The 22,631-nt window shown below is 42.8% G+C and overlaps 1 protein-coding gene across 18 annotated transcripts in view; it reads left to right on the top strand.

Moving 5' to 3' along the window:
- The window catches only part of LOC130533944 (arginyl-tRNA--protein transferase 1), a 53,493-nt gene that overhangs the window by 6,022 nt on the left and 24,840 nt on the right, over positions 1 to 22,631 (top strand). For 9 of the 18 annotated variants that reach the window (XR_008952740.1, XR_008952741.1, XR_008952742.1 and 6 more), the window contains 4 exons: positions 1,467 to 1,672; positions 3,460 to 3,588; positions 4,767 to 4,895; positions 20,305 to 20,337. Coding sequence is in view for 14 of the 18 variants with exons in the window: in XM_057047765.1 (XP_056903745.1) it covers positions 1,467 to 1,672; positions 3,460 to 3,588; positions 4,767 to 4,895; positions 20,305 to 20,337 (497 nt within the window). In the remaining 4 variants the exon portion in view is untranslated. The remainder of the gene's footprint in view (positions 1 to 1,466; positions 1,673 to 3,459; positions 3,589 to 4,766; positions 4,896 to 20,304; positions 20,338 to 22,631) is intronic. The other 9 variants (XM_057047775.1, XM_057047767.1, XM_057047766.1 and 6 more) reach the window with 7 other exon arrangements.

The raw sequence follows: 22,631 nt of genomic DNA, 5'->3' as shown, positions 1-22,631 counted from the left end.
GATATATTTGCTTAAATGAAGTGTTAAGTGCTCGACCAGGAGCATCTTATGTCCACAGGAACTGATCTGTCAGGTCTAATGTTCATATTCTATCCTCTGGAGTATACATTGTGTATATGTGAGATGGAGAAACTCTGTGCTGGAATACATTAGTTAGAGATTAAAGGGGCACAATGGAAAGGATGGTCTTGGTTAATAAATTAGTGCTTCAGTCAGTGTGATGAACTTTTCCTCTCATTGTGATTTGTTTGTGTTGTTTTCATGAATATCCAGCCTTGTCCTCAATGTTCATTGGGAAAGGAAAACCATTTGGTCACTCTAGAATCCCCTAAAGTATTAATGTTTAGAGAGCTGATGAATAATTTTGCTCATTTTATTATTCCAAGAATATCAGCTGGCATCTAGCCTCAGAGCTGTCAAAAGCAAAAATTCTAACAAAGTAAACAATAATGTGGAGGGAGGTGTGCATGGAAGGAGCTGGGACGGTTGTAGCTTTCCTGGTTTGTGTTTTGTGTACATGACATTGGATGCTATGAAAGAGAGCCTCTCTCTCATCACAAGCAGAAGGCATCTCTTAGAATTTGAAAGAGCTTGTTTTGGTGATTTTTCTGATGCCCTCGCATACTGATCCCAGTCAACACAGAGTAAACTGCAAGTAAACCTCAATGTGCTCTATTCATCAAGATATGGTCTTTATTTATGCTCAAGGATAGCACACTTTTTTTTTTTTTAATAAAGTTTGTCTAAATTAAAATGCACACATTTAGACCAAAACAAACAGGAACATTTAGAAAGGACCACAGGATGTAGCAATGTGATTATAAGACAAGTTTAACAACCTCGGTTAGCATCAGAATTCCCCCACCCACCTCCCTGCCGTCAGACTTGCTCGGGTCTATGGCTTCTTTTCCTCAAAACACTAACGTTGGTAAGTGCACTGGTGGTGGTGGCTGCTAATAGGACAAGTAGGAATGGTTTTTTGTTTCCTTATTTCTACATACATGATTTGGGTGTGTAAACCGTTGACATGAGATGCCCGTGCAGGGCTTGAGGGCTTGGCCGCTGACCAGAGACGTTTTAGGGAAGGAGGAGGAGGAATTGCAAGGATAAGAAGAGGAATAAAGAGTGGGAAATGAAGGGAGATTAAGTTGCTGGGTCATGATTTCTTTAAAGAGCATAATGGTGCATGTTACAATCTCATCTCTTTTAATGGTATGCATTAAATTCAGTCTTCTTACATCAATTTAACAATTGGGATATAACCTGAAAATGCTTTTATCATCACAAAATAAATATTGTTACGTGCTTTTTGTTATGTAGCTAATAGGCTGAGCCTAAAGGGATATTCTCTCAGCTAAACCAAATAATTACATTAAAAGCCCAGTGCTATGTGGGTTCCTTAGGTTTACTTAAGAATCCTTTGAATCTCTACCTTGTCCTTTATCTTTCTTCTTTTCTCTCTGCAGGGGCCGGTGCTGATGCAAACCGGCCACCATGCCGTAAAGCCAAAGAATTGAGAAAAGAGCGTCGTCTTCAGAAAGAGCAGGAGAGGCACAATGCTGATGCAGTTGTCGCTTCTCTATCACATGCTCCCACCCAGACCAACCAACCAAAACCTCTGGAAGATTTCATTAGTGAATCACTGATGAACAACTCTGCCCATCGCCTTGAGGTGAGCACAATGACCAGTAAATTCTGTACGTTGGCTTTTGTATTGATTACAGCTGTTTTGGGTCTTCATAATAATGTTTTGTCTTCAGTTGGATTCAAACTGAGCCCTCTCCTAACTCCAGTGACTTCACCATGTGTTTGCGTGCACAGAGACTTGGCCACAGCAGAGTGGAAAAATCATTTTCCCCGTATAAATCTCAATCAAATGACAGCCACACTGCACAGACCATGTCGTGTTACCCTTCTGATGACGTTAAAAACCACAGCTCTTAGATCAGCCGGCATGAAACAGCATGGAAATGAACTTGTGGCAGGGGTCAAAACGGTGCAAAATAATCCTTGGCCTCGGCTGAGGTTTGTTTGGTAACACTATCCTTGCTTTTGACCAAGATTTGAGCCAGATGCACTGACTGATCAGCCACCATCTTATTCTTGCCTGTAGGTCTCACGAGACCAGACAATTCAGACCTCCTCCGAGCTTCATTAGTTCAATTTGATTTGTCTGTAAATATCATGCAATTTTGCAAAGTGGGCATGGACACAAGCTCGTCCTTTGCAAAGTGAGGATAACTGTACATTTTACCAACATTAACAATTGAGAGATGACATTATCTGACATTATCTAGCCACATGGAAAGCCTGTAGTTCAGCTTCAGATTAGATACAGCAACATGGAAGTAGGGAGATTCACTCTTTTTGTACTGATGTTCTCTGTCTTCTTTGAGAGTTCTGGTATTAAAGAGCTGTTATATCTCATAACTTCTGTAACATCTTCAGTGTGTATATTATTGTATATAGTCATATCTCTGGCTGTAAGGTAATTTGGTGGCTGTTAGTCATTTGTGCACCACTAGGGGTCAATATTTGAGCATAATTAAGCACTTAATCAGAACAGCAGGAAAGTCTGGAATGTTCTTAAACTGTGTTTAAGTTCATGCCCCCGTACCTAAGTGGTAAATTTTCATTTCCATGCTGTCTGTTCTCTGCTATATTGTTGCTTCAGGGAAAAATTTAAAATTTGTCTCATCTTTTAATGAAAATTTAAGTCCAGAATTTCTGTTTGACTGAATTATGTTGGTGCCAAGTGGTCAAATTAGAGAACACCACTAAAATCCAGGCCTAACAAACTTTAGGATTACGGTAATTTCTCCAGTCTTGTTAAGTGATATATGTGGCACAGAAAAAATCTTTTAGTTTTCTTAGCGATGGTTAAATAAATGGAAGTGGTGGGTGTGGATGAATATTTCTTCTTTTAGTTTGCGTAATTTTAACAATGCCTGCTCATTTTTTCTTTTATCTTGTTGGCTTCTTCCATTTCATGATTCGGTCACAGTGTGACAAGGCATATTGAAATTTTCATTTGTTAGCTCAAAGTAAATCTTTTCAACTTATCAATGCCTCTGGAAGATTACCTTGTCAGTGTGACATTTCAATGCTTACAGAGGCTTATCTATGCTGTATTATTTAGGTACAAATTACCCAGTGACGCAGAGCTACCAAATTCACATTCATATAGTGTCAATGAATGAAATGAAAAGAGCAAAAACCTCATTGGAAATGTCCTTGTACATGACTTTCAAAACTAATTTCTACACTTGAATTTAAGTCTGAGAACATGGTGAAGCACTGGACTAATATTGGGCTAGTATAAATAAGTGAATATAAGCTCTTTTCACATCTTTTACCTTTTTCCTTTGAATAAGCCCCCCAATTTTAAGGGTTATAATCATTTACCTTTCATTTTTTTCCATTTTGATGTTAACCTTTGTCTGCACATTCTTTTTGAAGGTGAGGCTAGTGCGCTCCAATCCCCCTAGCCCGCAGTTCAAAGCCTCTTTCGAGGCTTCCTACCAGGTGTACAAACTCTACCAGATGGCCATTCACAAGGACCCTCCTGACAAACCTTCCGAGAGCCAGGTCAGAGGGTGGGGGGCATAGGTCAGCCTGCTCTTATGTTACCCAGGGAGGTGGAGTTTGGGTACCTATAGAGGCATTTAAGGGAATTTAAACTTGGTTGGTTGTCTTGTATTATATCTTATCAATTAATGTGGCATAATGTATAAATTCTTCAGGAAACAACAAATTATTTTCTTAATCAAGGTATTGCATTTGTTTAATTTAGTTAAACACAGATAAGAAATTTAGAGCAATCTCTCTATTTATGAGCATTAAAAAAACATTAGTTTTTGTCTTGTCAGTATTTTTTGATTTTCTGATTTGTTTCACTTTAATCTTAATAATTGCCATAGGCAAGGATAAAAACTATCTATAAGTCCATAACTTAAGAGCGATGAATCAACTGCCCTTCATTGTTAATGAAGCTGTGTGAAGCATCAATTGGTAGAACCCAGATGTGTGTATGAATGGGGGACAGTGTGAATTAGCTTGTTGTATATGTGAGAGTAACAGTGAGAGGGAGAGGAAATAAAGGGAAAAATGTTTCCGTATGCGACGTGTTTCTCCAGGTGTTTGAGTTGGCCAGCCACATCATTTTGGCCTTCACACATTTACCCAGATTTTAAACCTCACCCCCTTCCTTAATTCCACCATCACTAGAGTCTGAACTGGAACCTTATTTAAATTTGGATTGCTGTGGGTGAAAGGTTTCTATGTACCTTTTGTAGGAGTGATTGGATAGTACCAATTTGGTCTGAACCAGGTTGACCCACCTTCCCTTTGGTGGCACAGTGCTAAAACAAGGACACAAAGATGGCCAGTGCACTAGCCCCATCTTCAACTTCCCTCAAAAATTACTGTCTTATTATTTAAAGTCCCACTACTGCTTTCCATTTGTCTGTCCTTCTGATGTAATATTACAGGAAAAATCAGTCAATTGGCCATCAACCTAAAACCAAACCTGCTATGTTGCTTCAGGACCTTGGACATGATATATACCCTAACACGCCAAATTACTTGTGCAGAGCACTTTTATACTTTCATTTTTCAATCCTGCCCTCTTCATCCCTACAAAGCACAAATGTCTCATCTTAGAAGTTCTTTTTTAAACCTCTTCATCATCCAACTATTCATTATCAACCCTTATGTAACTTTCCATCCACCCCATTGCTTCCTCCTCTCTCATGCTTTGCTTGAAGGTGAGGCTAGTGCCCGTCAGCTTTGAGGACCCTCAGTTCATGGCGTCCTATCAGCAGTCAGTGGTGCTGTTTGCCCGCTACCAGAAGGCCATTCATGGTGATGACCCCAACGAATGTAGTGAGACAGAGGTACTGCATGATTATATCTACTATGTTCAGCTACACACTTTTGCAGATGTCACCTTCTGCAAAGTCTAAGTTCCCATAATACTCATCACATTGCGGACAAAACGGAGAGCTATGAGCCTTAATCATAAACGCCTATAATTTTTATGAGTCAGAAACATTTAACAATAAGTACACAGATATACAGTACATATACATACATACATGCACACATGCACACATACAAACAACTTCCATCTCCACCCCTCCAGATGTATGTATAAATAAAATACCACCTTAAAGTCTAGTCAGGATGCAGACCTGTTAGACGTACTCAGCAGACTTTGTCCCTCAGGGCTGGAAAAACAACCTTCTCTTGCCAGCACACCTCCGTATATTACTAAATTCTCCATCTTGTAAAAAGGAAAGTCATTAAATAAATAATAATAAAAGTCGTCAGATTGGGCAGTCTGTGGCACATTCTTTCCTAGTGCCACAACACTAGTTCTGTTAATGGCAATGTGTCCGTTATAAGCTCAGCCTTATAACTGCCATGGGACTGGATTTATATTTTCTGTTAAAGCACAAATAAAGATTTGTGGAAACATGTAAACACGCTTGCTGTCTCTTGCCAATAAAAAAAAGAGTTCTCAGGGTGGATGCAGGTAAAGTAGGTGATTTAGGAGACAAATTAATGTCTGAAGACACTTGACTTTCACAAGTACAGTATTACCGTTTGTGAAAATGGTAATTGTCACACACAATTACAAGACTCTTCTGCCATGCATTTACAGCTGTGCTCATCCATTCAAAGTGCTTTAATGCTCATACAGCTACTCACTGATTTGGAATGAACTCCTAGTTAACCAGCCTGTTGGCTTCCCAGAAGCTCAAAGCTCCCTGTTGTCCTGTGGTATTCCTAAACAAATAGTAACCATATTGTTATTGTAGCGATGGTGCCTTTTGTTTCCCTGCCATTTTCAGCTTGGTGCCACAGAGGAAGTTGGGTCATTTAGTATTTGTAGAGGTATTTATTTTCCATTTAAATCTTGGCTTGGAACAGAATAGCATTGGGGATAGAATTTGTGCAAGCTCAGCTATACTGCCAAAATTATGCAGCCGTTAGATGGCACAGTGTCCTAGAAGGAAGTGGCTTTGTTTAGGAATGTATGCATTTTCTGCAGTTTTTTAGTGTGAATAGTTGCAGTGCATACTTGAAAATTATTGAGACACAGCACACAGTAAGTCACGCTTACTGTTCTTTAATGCTGTACTCAGCCGTGACTCAGAGTTCCCCCACATGTGCTATTCATTTTCAGTAAAAGCAAAATCCGGTTGAATCTGTATTAACTCTTGTTGATGTGCTTCAACCAGAACATCCAAAATAATGAACAAACCTGATGAGGCCAAGAAGTCTTGAAGTATTCAGACCATTAGATTCACTTTTATTCTTTATTAGGCCAGCATTAAAACATTTATTGATCCGTGCATGGCAGCTGTATCACCTATTAGGCTCTCTTAATTGTTTTGGGCATTTGATGAGATAGTAGACAAAGGCATACATAACATACATAGCTAGATCTCTGGCTAATATTCATACTCTATATTAGCTAAGCTAGAACAGCTCCTACTCAGCAAAGATTGTAAAATATATTTTTATTATTTCACTAGTATGTATGTATGTAGTTTTCAAAAACTCATTTTAGTTTAGGCCATTTTTAGAAGAGCAAAGCAATTATTCAGACAAAAAGAAAAAACATTCAGTTTAGGAAAACTCCAAAGACCAGCTCCTCATCCTCCACCAACACAGGTCATCTTTGAGGCACCACATGCTCTTAAACTCATCGACGATGTTCCCTCTAATTTTTCATATGTCTGGGCATACAGACAACCTCCCTGAGCACACTGAGGACCACTGTGAGCAACATCAGAAGTGCTCGCTGTGGCCACACACCAGTATCACACCTGGGATCATAGAAAGTTTCATGGCTCATTAAAAGAATCAAATTACAACTGCAATTTCCATTAGTTTACTTTTAATATAACTCATTTGGCCCACTTAAAATGAAAAAGACAAAACTCAGTGATTGAAGATTGTTCGTGAGATTTGTAGTATGTTATGTGAGAGTCCTGCTTTGGCTTAGGTCGGTGAGGTCCAGTTTTGGCCTGGGTGAGGGTCTTGATCTGGAAGACATGAGACATACACACCTTTTAGATATAACATTTTGTTCACATTAAAACATTCACATTTTCCACAATGATGTGTGCTGTAGCTTGTGATACAGTGTCTTATTAGCATTTCTACTAACCATAAATGATCTAGTCATAATAGAATTTAATGATTAATATCCATAAATAAAACATCTTAGTAAATGTCACTAGAATATGCACAAATCTGACTTAACTTTTACCTTATTTTTCACGTCTGTCCTTCTCACTTCTCCAATGGTTGTACACTTTGTCCAGGTTTATGACTCCGTCTGCTTCTTGCTTTGACTTTATGCGCATCAGCTGGTCCAAATGTGTCACTTCAAGACGATTTCTGGATGCTGTTTTGATACGATTGATCAAACTAAATCCTCTTTCACAATCTGCACTGGAAACCTGAAATGTAGCACAAATATCCACAAGCTGTGAGATCTCCTTTAGCTCCTCACATTTAGGTACTGCAGCTACCATATCTGAGCATGTGCTGATTGTCCCCTGTTTAAGTTTTTGCTTCATTATGTACTTGAAGTCAGCATATTGACTGTTAATAGCCTCCATAAACTGTGGGTGCTGGAGAATGCCCTCATACCTCTTTGCCAATGTCTGCTGATCCATAGTCAAAACTGATGTCTGAGCTCAATGCTTCAATGTCAAATGCAGACCACTCCTTTAATTCATCCTCTGGAAAACAAGCATCCATGTGGTCACAGAGCTTACTAATAAAAAAAAAGTAATCTCAGAATCAGAGTACTTTATTGATCCCTTTAGGGGGTGTCCATTAGGGAAATTAGCATCTCCCCAAAGAAACGTACAGCACTGTTTAAAATATTAAAAATAATAAAAATAAAAATAGAATAAAATTAGAAATAAAATAGAATAAATTAAAAATAGAATATCAATATAAAATATAAAACTATAGAAATGTAAATAAATGAACTGAATGAATAAATGAACGGAATGAATGGATGTCCCAGTATTATGTTATTGCAGTGTTGTTCTCATCAGTATTTCTGCCGTCAGCTGATGAGGTCCCCATTGCCCCTTTGACACGGTCACTCCACTGCACATCCTTCTCCTTCAAGTATTGGGAACGTAACTTCTCAATCTTTGCTCTAGCAAAGCAGTGTCCTTCCATCACAGTCAGATTGCGTCTTTGTAAAGTGAGGCAGAGTTGTGCTAGCTCACCTAAAATATCTCCCAGAACAGTGACAGTAGCAGTACTTTGCCATTGGATCTCTGTTATCAGTGAATTCTCTTTTGCAGTATTCTTCAAGCACAGTGTAGTTATTCAGAACAGCATTCACAGCTTGGTGTCGCGACAGCCATCGCACTTCATTCAGAGGCCTAAATGACAGTGTCTCTTCATCAAGAATCTTTGCTAGGGCCTCCAATTTGCCCTTCCTCACAGTGGACCGAGAGAAAGTGGAATATACTGTTCTAAGAAGAGTTTCCACATCTCGCATCAAAGGCACATCAATGCCCAAGTCCTCTCTATGGGCCACACAATGTTGTTCAGTTAGGTGTGGTATTTGGCGCTTCAACAAAGCTGCAACTCCGTTGTGTTTTCCTAGCATTACTGAGGCACCATCAGAGGTCAGCATTACCATTCTCTGCATGTCCAGTCCATGTTTGGCATAAAACTGAGTTATTGCCTGCACAATATCCTGAGCAGTGCATGCTGTCAGCTGGATGATGCCACCAAACACAGTTTTATCGCCGACATCATTTTCCTCCCTGAATTTGATATATATGACTAGCATTTTATGTACTGTTATGTCTGTGCCCCTCCTGGGCTACCACCTTATCGTGGTGGAGGGGTTTGCTTGTCCCAATGATCCTAGGAGCTCCGTTGTCTGGGGCTATATGCCCCTGGTAGGGCCACCCATGGCAAACAGGTCCGAGGTGAGGGATCAGACAAAGCATAGCCCAGGACCCCTTCATGATGAAGAACAACATTGGTGCCAAGTTTCCCTTGCCCGGGCTCGGGTCACCGGGGCCTCCTCCTGGAGCCAGGTCTGGGGGAGGGGCACGTTGGCGAGCGCCTGGTGGCCGGACCTCTGCCCATGTAGTCCGGCAGACTAGATATAGTTGGCCTCACCTCGACGCATGGCAAGGGCTCTGGAACCAGTCTTCTCGAGAGGGGTTGGACTCTCTACCGATGGGCAGGGGTGGCAATTCTCGTTGCTACCCAGCTCAGTGCTTGTATATTGGAGTTTACCCCGGTAAATCGACTTTGTGGTTGTGTCATCGGATTTGCGGCCGCATGTTCTGGACACTCGGGTGAAGAGAGGGGCGGAGCTGTCAACTGATCACCACCTGGTGGTGAGTTGGCTCCGATGGTGGGGAAGGATGCCGGACAGACCCGGCAGGCCCAAACGTGTTGTGAGGGTCTGCTGGGAATGCCTGGCAGAGTCTCCTGTCAGAAGGAGCTTCAACTCACACCTCCGGGAGAGCTTTGACCGTGTCCCGGAGGAGGCGGGCGACATTGAGTCCGAGTGGACCATGTTCCGTGCCTCCATTGTTGAGGCGGCTGGCCGGTGCTGTGGCCGCAAGGTGGTTGGTGCCTGTCATGGCGGCAATGTCCGAACCCGCTGGTGGACACCAGCGGTGAGGGATGCCATCAAGCTGAAGAAGGAGTCGTATCGGGCCTTACTTGCCTGTGGGACTCCTGAGGCAGCAGATAGGTACTGGCAGGCCAAGCGGAGTGCAACTACGGCTGTTGCCGTGGCAAAGAGTGAGGCGTGAGTATTGCGTCACTTCCTGTCTCCTCTATCGTTCGTTGGTTGCATTGTGCACGGGGTGCCATATTCACTTAATATTGAACACTTGGTGTGTTGTATTCACTTAATATTGAACACTTGGTGTGTTGTATTCACTTTACTTAAAATTTTGAACACTTGGGACATTCTAGTCACCTGATATCAGCAGTGAGAAACAACCCATATTAAACAAATACAGGGCTTCGCTGATCACTAGCGTTAGCATGGCCTCATTGTCTGTTTCACCCGGTGTCTTTGTCTGTTCAGCGTGCGAAATGTTTAGTTACTCCTCTGCCTCCCTTAGTGAAGGGAATAGGTGCAGAAAGTGTAGTTTATTTATGGCTATGGAGGCTAGACTTAGCGAGCTTGAGACGCGGTTCCGCAGTTTGGAGTTAGCTGGAGTTGCGTCAAGTAGCCAGGAGAAGCTAGCTGCTGCGGAGCCGCCTAGCGTAGCTACAGCTAGCGGTCCCCCGGCAGCAGCTGAGCAGCCGGCTAGCCAGGGCGGCTGGGTGACGGTTCGTAGGAAGCGTAGCCCAAAACAAAGGCCCACGGTGCACCACCAACTGCTTCCCGTGGCTAACCGTTTTTCCCCACTCGGCGACACACCCGCTGAGAAACCGACCCTGGTAACTGGCGACTCTGTTTTGCGCCACGTGAAGCCGACTCCAGCGGCCATAGTTAGGTGCATTCCGGGGGCCAGAGCGGGCGACATAGAAGCAAATTTATGGCTGCTGGCGAGACGTAATCGTAAATTTGGTAAAGTTATTATTCACGTCGGAGCCAACGACACCCGGCTTCGTCACTCGGAGGTCACTAAAATTAACTTGGAGTCGGTGTGCAACTACGCAAAAACGATGTCGGACTCCGTAGCATTCTCTGGTCCCCTCCCCAATCTGGCCAGCGATGAAATGTTTAGCCGCATGTCATCGCTTCGTAGCTGGCTGTCACGGTGGTGCCCGAAAACCAGGTGGCCTTTATAGACAATTGGAGCACCTTTTGGGGAAAACCTGGTCTGATTAGGAGAGACGGTGTCCATCCCACACGAGATGGTGCTTCTCTCATTTCTAGTAATCTGGCTAATTTTATTAGACCCAAAGGGACCTGACAATCCAGGGTCCAGACCTGGATGCAGAGTTGTAGTCTTACACACCTCTCTGCTGTTTCCTTAGAACCCTCATCCACCAACAATAACATATTTAACACTATAGAGGTAGTCTCTGTTCCACGGTTAAAAGTTCACCAAGCACAGAGCAGGGGAGCGGTCAATCACCAAAATCTTATTAAAATTAATACTGAAGCACAAGTTGGAGAAACTAATATCACAATTAAGTGTGGACTGTTAAATATTAGATCTCTTTTGTGTAAATCCCTGTTAGTGCACGACCTGATAGCGGATCATCACATTGATTTATTTTGTCTTACTGAGACCTGGCTTCAGGAGGAGGAGTATGTGAGCTTAAATGAATCTACTCCTCCTACCCATCTTAATTATCATATTCCACGTGTTACTGGTCGAGGAGGGGGAGTGGCAGCAATCTATCACTCCAAGTTATTAATTAATCACAGACCAAAACATAGCTTCAGTTCATTTGAAAGCCTGACTCTTGGCATCACTCATCTGAACTGGAGGACAGAAAAGCCACTTCTGTTTGTAGTTGTATATCGGCCCCCTGCTGGGCCACATTCAGAGTTCCTGTCTGAGTTCTCTGATTTCTTATCTGACTTGGTCCTTAGAATGGAAAAAGTCATTATCATTGGAGACTTTAATATCCATATGGACGTTATAAATGACAGCTTTAGAAATGGCTTCATTTCATTACTTGAGTCAGTTGGTTTCCTCCAGCAGATAAACCAACCAACTCATAGCTTTAACCACACCCTAGATCTAGTTCTGACTTATGGTGTTGAGGTAGAACATGTGTCAGTGTTCCCTCAGAACCCAGTCCTGTCAGACCATTCTTTGATCACTTTTACATTTATGATTAAGGATTCTTCTATGCTCAGAACAAAGTCTTACTATAGCAGATGTCTTTCAGATAATGCTGTAGCTAAGTTTAAGGAAGTGATCCCTGTGCTGATCCCAGGACCACCGTGTGTTTCCCCAGGGATCAGTCATTATAATCTTAGCCCTGCTGAGGTTGACTCTATTGCTGAAGGTGCAGCAACCTCACTGAGAATCACGCTTGATTCTGTTGCCCCCCTGAAAAAGAAAATAGTAAATCAGAGGAGGTGTGCCCCCTGGTATAATTCACATATCAGGACCCTCAAGCAGAAAGTGCGAAGACTGGAAAGGAAGTGGCATTCTTGTAAAATAGACAGCTACCATGTAGCCTGGAAATACTGTCTATTAGTTTACAAAAAGGCCCTTCGCAAGGCTAGAACAGCTTATTTTTCTTCTTTAATTGAGGAAAATAAGAGCAACCCCAGGTTTCTTTTCAGCACTGTGGCCAAATTAACTAAGAGTCACAGTGTTTAGATCCACGTATCCCTTCTTCCCTGAGTGGTGAAGACTTCATGAGCTTCTTTACTGATAAAGTTCTAGCTATCAGAGAGAAAGCTAACCAGGCCATCCCAACAACTGGACCATCACCAGATGTGCCGACTGTGGGAACATACAGGGTCTCCAACGAGCCCTTAAGCTCCTTCAGCCCTATATATTTTTCTGAGGCGTCTTCGCTAATTCAGAAATCCAAGACCACCACGTGTCTTTTAGATCCCATCCCAACACACCTGTTGAAGGATGTTTTACCATTGATAGGCAGTTCTATCCGGGACCAGATCAACGGTTCTTTAGTGTCAGGTTATGTACCCCGGTCCTACAAGGTGGCAGTGATTAAGCCGTTGCTTAAAAAACCATCACTGGATCCTGATGTCTTAGCAAATTATAGGCCAATATCCAACCTTCCTTTTATCTCTAAAGTTCTAGAGAAGGTGGTGGTCACTCAGTTACTGGAGCACCTGCAGAGGAACAGCCTGTTTGAGATGTTTCAGTCAGGCTTTAGAGCTCACCACAGCACAGAAACAGCACTTCTTAAAGTCACTAATGGTCTTCTCATAGCTTCCGATCATGGACTGGTCTCTATGCTGGTTCTGCTGGACCTCAGTGCTGCTTTTGATACAGTTGATCACAGTATCCTGTTACAGAGACTGGAACATGTGATTGGGATTAAAGGGACAGCACTAAACTGGTTTAGATCGTACTTATCTGATAGATACCAGTTTGCCCATGTCCATGGTGTTCCCTTCTCATACAGTAGGGTTAGCCATGGAGTTCCTCAAGGTTCTGTACTCGGACCAATCCTCTTCACATTGTACATGCTTCCCTTAGGGAACATTATTCGGCAGCATGGGATAAATTTTCATTGTTATGCTGATGACACTCAGCTCTATTTATCCATGAAACCCGAGGAGACAGAGAAGTTAGTGAAGCTCCAGACCTGTCTTAAAGACATAAAGTCCTGGATGTCTTCAAATTTCCTCCTCCTTAACCCAGGAAAAACTGAGGTCATGGTGTTTGGTCCTGAACCTCTCAGGGATAGATTAGATCACATGATCACTCTAGATGGTATCTCATTAACATCTAGTCTCTCTGTGAGGAATCTAGGAGTAACTTTTGATCAAAATCTCTCCTTCAACTCACACATTAAAAAAGTCTCCAGAAGTGCCTTTTTTCACTTGAGGAACATCACAAAGATCAGGAAACTGCTGACGCAGCATGATGCTGAAAAGTTAGTCCATGCATTTGTTACTTCCAGGCTGGACTACTGTAACTCTTTATTATCAGGATGTCCAAACAACTCTTTAAGAAGCCTCCAGTTGATCCAAAATGCTGCAGCCAGAGTTCTGACAGGTATTGACAAAAGAGATCACATTACTCCTGTACTGGCGTCGCTTCATTGGCTGCCCGTTAAATTTAGAATAATTTTTAAAACCCTTCTTTTGACCTACAAGGTCCTCAGAGGCCTAACGCCATCGTACCTGGAGGAGCTAGTGATACCTTATCAGCCCAATAGACCGCTCCGCTCTCAGAATGCTGGTCTACTTGTGGTTCCCAGAGTTTCCAGGAGTAGAATGGGGGGCCGAGCATTTAGCTACCAGGCCCCCCTGCTATGGAACCAGCTCCCTGTCCAGGTACGGGAGGCTGACTCCATCACTACTTTTAAGATCAGACTCAAAACCTACCTCTTTGAAAAAGCTTATTGTTACTAATTCAGTAGTTCCAGTTACTGTCATAGACAGACAAATTATCATACTTAGGGGGTCGTCTAATCGTTAGGTCACATCTTAGTTATGCTGTTATAGGCCAAGGCTGCCGGGGTCCGGAAACATGATCACCTGACAGGCCTCTGTCACTCCACTGGGTCATGGTTTCCTCTCCTCTCCTCTCCTTTCCTCTCCTCATCAAGCAGACTAGTTATGCTGATTCTTGTGTAGTTTTTCTGCTCCCCCCCCCCTATTTATTTACAGGTATCGCCGCCCTCGGAGCTGCATAATGACCTCCGGCCCCGCTGAAGTGATTGTACATCATATTTTTTGTGTGTGTTTCTGTGCTCTGTGCCTCTCCTCTCCTCTCCTCTCTCCTCTCCTCTCCTCTCCTCTCCTCTCCTCTCCTCTCCTCTTCTTCCCCTCCTTCTCCTTCTCCTTTTCCTCTCCCCTCTCCTCTCCTCTCCTTTCCTCCTCTCCTCTTTCCCCTCCTCCTCCTTCTCCTTCTCCTCTCCTCTACCTCCCCTTCACTCTACTTCTCCTCTCCTCTCCCCCTCTCCTCTCCTCTCCTCTCCTACCTATCCTATCCTCTACCTGTCCTCCCCCTTCTCCTCTCTCTTTACCCAGCCGGCCATCAGCAGGAGGGTCCCCCTACATGAGCCTGGTCCTGCTCAAGGTTTCTTCCTGTTAAAGGGGAGTTTTTCCTTGCCACTATTGCTTGTCTGGGGTCAGGCCCTGGGATTCTGGAAAGCGCCTTGAAACAATTTTGATTGTATAAGACGCTATATAAATAAAGATTGATTGATTGATTGAAAGAGCCGGGCATGGGAAGAGTTCGGTGAGGCCATGGAGAACGACTTTCGGACGGCCTCGAAAAGGTTCTGGACCACCATCAGGCGTGTATAGTGTGGATAGTGTGCTGCTGACCTCAACTCTGGATGTTGTGGATCGGTAGAAGGAATACTTCGAGGACCTCCTCAATTCCACCAACACACCTTCCAGTGAGGAAGTAGAGCCTGGGGACCTGGGGATAGGCTCTCATATCTCCGGGGCTGAAGTTGCCAAGATAGTCAAAAAAACTCCTCGGTTGCAAGGCCCCGGGGGTGGATGAGATCCGTCCAGAGTTCTCTAAGGTTCTGGATGTTGTAGGGCTGTCGTGGTTGACTCGACTCTGCAACATTGCGTGGACATCTGGATTGGCAGACCGGGGTGGTAGTCCCTCTTTTTAAGAAGGGGCACCAGAGGGTGTGTTCCAACTATAGGGGGATCACACTCCTCAGCCTCCCTGGTAAGGTCTATTCAGGAGTACTGGAGAGGAGGGTCCGCCAGATAGTCGAACCTCGGATTCAGGAGGAGCAATGTGGTTTTCATCCTGGGCGTGGAACAGTGGACCAGCTCTACACCCTCAGCAGGGTCCTCGAGGGTGCATTCAAATCAAATCAAATCAAATCAATCTTTATTTATATAGCGTCTTATACAATCAAAATTGTTTCAAGGCGCTTTCCAGAATCCCAGGGCCTAACCCCAGACAAGCAACAGTGGCAAGGAAAAACTCCCCTTTAACAGGAAGAAACCTTGAGCAGGACCAGGCTCATGTAGGGGGACCCTCCTGCTGATGGCCGGCTGGGTAAAGAGAGAGGAGAAGGGGGAGGAGGGGGAAGAGGAGAGGAGGGGAGGGGAGGGGAGGGGAGAGAGAGAAGGAGAGGAGAGGAGAGGCACAGAGCACAGAAACACACGTAAAAATACACTATACAACGGGTCAGCGGGGCCGGAGGTCATCATGCAGCTCCGAAAGGCGGTGATACTTGTAAATAAACAGAGAGGGGAGGGGGGGGAGAAGCGGAAAAACTACACAGGAATCATCATAACTAGTCTGCTTAATGAGGAGGAGGAAAGGAAACCATGACCCAGTGGGGTGACAGAGGCCTGTCAGGTGATCATGTTTCCGGACCCCGGCAGCCTCGGCCTATAACAGCATAGCTAGAATGTGACCTAATGATTAGACGACCCCCTAATTATGATAATTTTTCTATCTATGATAATAACTGGAACTACAAAATTAACAACAATAAGCTTTTTCAAAGAGGTAGGTTTTAAGTCTGATCTTAAAAGTAGCAATGGAGTCAGCCTCCCGTACCTGGACAGGGAGCTGGTTCCATAGCAAGGAGGCCTGGTAGCTAAATGCTTGGCCCCCCATTCTACTCCTAGAAACTCTGGGAACCACAAGTAGACCAGCATTCTGAGAGCGGAGCGGTCTATTGGGCTGGTAAGGTATCACTAGCTCCTCCAGGTAGGATGGAGCTAGGCCTCTGAGGACCTTGTAGGTCAGAAGAAGGGTTTTAAAAATTATTCTAAATTTAACGGGCAGCCAATGAAGCGACGCCATTGCAGGAGTTATGTGATCTCTTTTGTTCAATACCTGTCAGAACTCTGGCTGCAGCATTTTGGATCAGCTGGAGGCTTCTTAAAGAGTTGTTTGGGCACCCTGATAATAAAGAATTACAATAGTCCAGCCTGGAAGTAACAAAAGCATGAATTAACTTTTCAGCATCAGGCCGCGTCAGTAGCTTCCTGATCTTTGAGATGTTCCTCAGGTGAAAAAAGGCACTTCTGGAGACTTTTTTAATGTGTGAGTTGAAGGAGAGATTTTGATCAAAAGTTACTCCTAGATTCCTCACAGAGAGACTAGATGTTAATGAGATACCATCTAGAGTGATCATGTGATCTAATCTATCCCTGAGAGGTTCAGGACCAAACACCATGACCTCAGTTTTTCCTGAGTTAAGGAGGAGGAAATTTGAAGACATCCAGGACTTTATGTCTTTAAGACAGGTCTGGAGCTTCACTAACTTCTCTGTCTCCTCTGGTTTCATGGATAAATAAAGCTGAGTGTCATCAGCATAACAATGAAAATGTATCCCATGCTGCCGAATAATGTTCCCTAAGGGAAGCATGTACAAGGTGGAGAGGATTGGTCCAAGTACAGAACCTTGAGGAACCCCAGGGCTAACCCTACTGTATGAAGAGGGAACGCCATGGACATGAGCAAACTGGTATCTATCAGATAAATATGATCTAAACCAGTTTAGTGCTGTCCCTTTAATCCCAATCACATGTTCCAGTCTCTGTAACAGGATACTGTGATCAACTGTATCAAAAGCAGCACTGAGATCCAGCAGAACCAGCATAGACACCAGTCCATGATCTGAAGCTATGAGAAGATCATTAGTGACTTTAAGAAGTGCTGTTTCTGTGCTGTGATGAGCTCTAAAGCCTGACTGAAACATCTCAAAACAGGCTGTTCCTCTGCAGGTGCTCCAGTAACTGAGTGACCACCGCCTTCTCAAGAACTTTAGAGATAAAATGAAGGTTGGATATCGGCCTATAATTTGCGAATACGTCAGGATCCAGTAATGGTTTTTTTAAGCAACGGCTTAATCACTGCCACCTTGTAGGACCGGGGTACATAACCTGGCACTAAAGAACCATTGATCTGGTCCAGGATAGAACTGCCTATCACTGGTAAAACATCCTTCAACAGGTGTGTTGGGATGGGATCTAAAAGACACGTGGTGGTCTTGGATTTCTGAATTAGCGAAGACGCCTCAGAAAAATATATAGGGCAGAAAGAGTTTAAGGGCTCGTTGGAGAAACTGTATGTTCCCACAGTCAGCACATCTGGTGATGATCCAGTTTTTGGGATGGCCTGGTTAGCTTTTTCTCTGATAGCTAGAACTTTATCAGTGAAGAAGCTCATGAAGTCTTCACCACTAAAGGAAGAAGGGATACGTGGATCTAAACACTGTGACTCTTAGTTAATTTGGCCACAGTGCTGAAAAGAAACCTGGGGTTGCTCTTATTATCCTCAATTAAAGAAGAAAAATAAGCTGTTCTAGCCTTACGGAGGGCCTTTTTATAAACTAATAGACAGTCTTTCCAGGCTACATGATAGCTGTCTATTTTACAGAAATGCCACTTCCTTTCCAGTCTTTGCACTTTCTGCTTGAGGGTCCTAATATGTGAATTATACCAGGGGGCACACCTCCTCTGATTTACTATTTTCTTTTTCAGGGGGGCAACAGAATCAAGCGTGATTCTCAGTGAGGTTGCTGCACCTTCAGCAATAGAGTCAACCTCAGCAGGGCTAAGATTATAATGATTTGTCCAGCAAAGTGCTTTGTCCGCTCTGTGTGTCCATCAGGGTGCTGTGCATGTCCCGTGAGCTGTGTGTGTCCTGTGAGCTGTGTGAATCTTGTGAGATATGTGTGTGAGGTGAGCAGAGCTCAGCCACTCTTGTGGCCATCTGCTCCACCAGCTCTCTGGTGAGGTGCTGACTCCTGAGGTCCAGGTCCCCCTGCAACCCTGCTGGCTCCTTCACCTCCATGGCTATGCCTGCCATTGTGCTCTGTGTGTGCCGCGCTGCCCGGACGGGTGGCCGACGATCCTCCGCGTTATTTGGACATTACCGGATCACATGACCCTCCTCCCCACAACCAAAACACTTCAGAGAATCAGTGGTGACATAAACGGTGAAATCAAACTCATCCACTTTGAAGCAAAGAGCCAAATTGAGCCAGGCCACACTCCTCCCCAGACACACTGACCGGTGGGAAGAGTTTGATGGCGTGTCTGCAGGTGAGTTTCTCCAACCCGGAGGCACTGTGACCGCCAGACAATTCAAAAAATCTGCGAACAAACGACCAACAATTACAGAAAAGTGCTCCCCAATGATATTAAGCACCACCCAGGGTGACAATAAAGGTTAGAAATTAGAAAAGCAGAGAGAGATGAGTGAGTCATACAGATGAGTGTTTAGTATAGTAAAGGGAGAGTCAGAGAGGAAGTGATGAACTCCATGTGTTGTGGATGAGTGCTCCAGAAGTCACTCTGTTTACAGACATACTGTATCTGCTGTTGAATTCCAGGCTGAGAAAAAGAAAATGTACCGCCTTCACATATTCCCTTTTCATCTTCATGTCTGACTGATTATACTGGTGCATCAGATTGTCTCATCTCCTGCTGAGTGTGTCTACCAGTGAGTTTGTCTGTTCATGTGTTTGTGTCAGCCTGACAGGATCTAGTAATCTGCTGTTTATCAGGCTCAAGACTGGGGTCAGACCATGCCAGGCTCCAGGAGAGCATCCTCAACAGTACTTGGTTATTGCATTTTAATATGACGCATGCAAGCATGCAGTAGTGTTCATTACCAGGCATTTGAGGGTAGAAGGTTCACAAACTCACTTGCCTGATGAGGTATGATAGATTGTAGATTATTGGTAATGCACCCAGCAATAGGTTTTACAACACATCTGTAAATGATATAATTTAATAACTAAGGTCGATATTCCCTAAACATTGCACATTGTGCGTCTTTGCTATCGACTGGCAGAGCAGTAGTCACTGCAGAATTAGAAATGGAAAATTACGGTTTAATCAATCAATCAATCTTTATTTATATAGCGTCTTATACAATCAAAATTGTTTCAAGGCGCTTTCCAGAATCCCAGGGCCTGACCCCAGACGGCATGTTTGTGCAGGTGAATCTGGTTTATTGTTTTGTGACTCTCATAATTACAGACTACACATTGGATCACTATCAGCAGTGAAAGTTAGGTGGGAAAAAAATAAAATAAAGCTATTCTCTTTGAGGTTTCTGGACTATCTAGGCCTAACTTCTACGCAGTAGTGGAACAAACTAAAGTTCGATGTCCTTGCAAATGAGTAACATAGCTGGATTTTTGCATTTCCTTTCCAAAATCAGAGCTTGTAACCGTGGATCAGTAAACCAAAAGCTCTTATTGTGAAGTGGGTTTGAGTAGTGGAAGCGTATATGGAGGCTTGCGCTACATTGTCCTTCAGCCCTGCAGGTCAGCTCATCTGTCACCTTTGGTGCTAAAAACAAGGAGCAGTAGGGAAAATAGGAGGAAGATATTAGACATGATTCCCTCAGTAACTGATGTCTGATGTCTTCATTTTAAACTGTGTTTAGAGATGTGCCAGCACTGCTGACTATTTAAGCTTTCACTATGTTCTCCTTTAAATTAAACTCTACTTGATAAGTGATTTCATTTGTGTAAATAGGGCTTCTTTATCAGAAGTTATTGGATATTTGATACCTGAATTTGGAGAAAATGGGGAGGGATAAACTAGAGGTAACAGAAATAGAGACATGCATGGTTTTCATTTATGGCTTTTCAAAATAGTTGGTGACCCAGAGCATTAACAGTTTCTCTCTGCTTCCTTTTCTCTTCCTCCCTCCACAGTTCCGGAGATTTCTCTGTGATTCACCGTTAGAGGTATGTATTTCCTTTGGCATGTTGACAGTTAATTACAAGTGGTTATTCACCCAGACGGGTTACCTGTAAGGACTTGCCCCCGAATAAAGAAAAGGATTTTCTCATGGAATTATGGCACAGAAAATGAGCGGTTCTTAAATGTACTGCACATCAATAGTATATCTTTTGCAACACACTCATTTAAATAAACATAATCTGTTTTGTCCAGCATACACTATTTACATTTTCTCTCTCACACTCCATCTCTCCTCTAAAATCCTTTACACTGGATCGACCAGGGTTTTTCACTAAAGGTTGTTTTGTACTATGCCCATGTACAACAGTACAATAGTTCTGTGAAATAAATGGCTGTAATCTGTGTGCCTATGGTGACTGCTATTGTACTATAACAGCCCTCTTGCTATGATGACAGCTCTGTGACATCAAACACTAGGATCTCATCAAATGCTTTACAGAAAGTACAACCGGAGCATACTTTTAATAAGATAAATGTCTCCTACATTTTTGCAATGGTAACATTTCAGTCAGAATAGAGTGCCTCTCCCAAACAATGTGGTTGTTATATTTTTGAATAATTGCATTTCATGCAACATGCCACTCCCTATGCATTTGTACACTTTATACTGTTAAATAATTGAAATTGTAGATGGTTTTGAAGGATATTGATTTTATCTGTAACTTTGAGTAATGTAACTGTTTTAGCAAGCTCTTGGCATGCCTTATTACACCAGAGATTAAACTACAACCACTTGAAGAGGGTTGAAGGCCAGGAGCAGACAAACTGACACTGAGACACAAACATAGCCACTCTGCTACCCCTGGGCTCCCTTGCGTCTTTACGAATGAACATCATTAGTGTTTATAGGAAACTTGCTTTTATCACCTCTTGAAGGCTGACATCCAGGCGGAGTGAATTAAACACTGTGGCATGCCTCCTCACATATCTATGTTGTTCACATAGATTTGTTTAAGGAGTGTTCTTTGTGCATTTATATACCTTATAAAGTTATTCTTTTTTGCTAGTCTCTCTATTGCCTGCCTTTCTCTAAATGGTTTGCATTTTAGAGTTGTTGTGCATGACTGTAATGCAGTAGCCCTACACGATGGTCTCCATCTGTCTTTACTCAGCACTATTAAAAGAACACACCTGGATAGTCACTCACCAGAAGGATTTTTATTTTGTGATCTGTAATCGGCATCCTTGCACATCCTCTTTTATACAACTGAATTAAACAAGCAATGTCGCAAATGATAAATAGCACCTAGGCTGGCAGATTTAATCTGTTACTCTGTCCCATTTTACCAAAATTGTTTATATACAGAGAATGGAAACAGAGTACATCATATTATAGCAGTGAAGTAAATCTTATTCTTATCTTATTCTTTTTTGCTAGTCTCTCTATTGCCTGCCTTTCTCTAAATGGTTTGCATTTTAGAGTTGTTGTGCATGACTGTAATGCAGTAGCCCTACACGATGGTCTCCATCTGTCTCTACTCAGCACTATTAAAAGAACACACTTGGATAGTCACTCACCAGAAGGATTTTTATTTTGTGATCTGTAATCGGCATCCTTGCACATCCTCTTTTATACAACTGAATTAAACAAGCAATGTCGCAAATGATAAATAGCACCTAGGCTGGCAGATTTAATCTGTTACTCTGTCCCATTTTACCAAAATTGTTTATATACAGAGAATGGAAACAGAGTATATCATATTATAGCAGTGAAGTAAATCTTATTGTTATCAGCTGTAACCCCCCCCCAAATCAACCAGCCGTGCCAGTACCTGAAAACAAGTCAGCCTGAAAGAAATTGAGTTTTTGCTTATTGACATTTCTATGCTACCTGTTACTTGTTAGCAATTGTATATAGATATAAAAGTTTCTGTTGTTGTTCATTGCATGAATCAGAACTTAATTGTCCATAGTAGGTTGAAGCATCCCACAGCTGGAGAATCGTAATTTAGGTTAAGCAGAAAAACACATAAAAATGTGAACCAGTCCTGCTGCTCTTTTTCATTTTCATTGAGAAATAAGCAGCAGTCAGGCAATTTATTTAGTGGAACAAAAGCACCATTTTATAATTTGACTATATCCCTGAAAATCGAAATCTGTTTTGTTGCCATTACTCTTATTTGTTTATTTCACATGAAAACCACAAATTAGATTTCTATCTTCATTTTTTTCCCACTTTTGGTGGCATGATAGTTTCAGTGCTTTCTGCTATTGGGATTGGATTCAACCATTGAACCCCTTTCTTGAGCATGCTAGTCCCATGGTCCTATGTTTGGAC

This window comes from Takifugu flavidus, chromosome 11, assembly GCF_003711565.1.
Source record: "Takifugu flavidus isolate HTHZ2018 chromosome 11, ASM371156v2, whole genome shotgun sequence".
NCBI classification, from domain to species: domain Eukaryota; kingdom Metazoa; phylum Chordata; class Actinopteri; order Tetraodontiformes; family Tetraodontidae; genus Takifugu; species Takifugu flavidus.
Note: the sequence above shows the minus strand (reverse complement) of the source record. Positions and strands in the feature narration are given on the sequence as shown.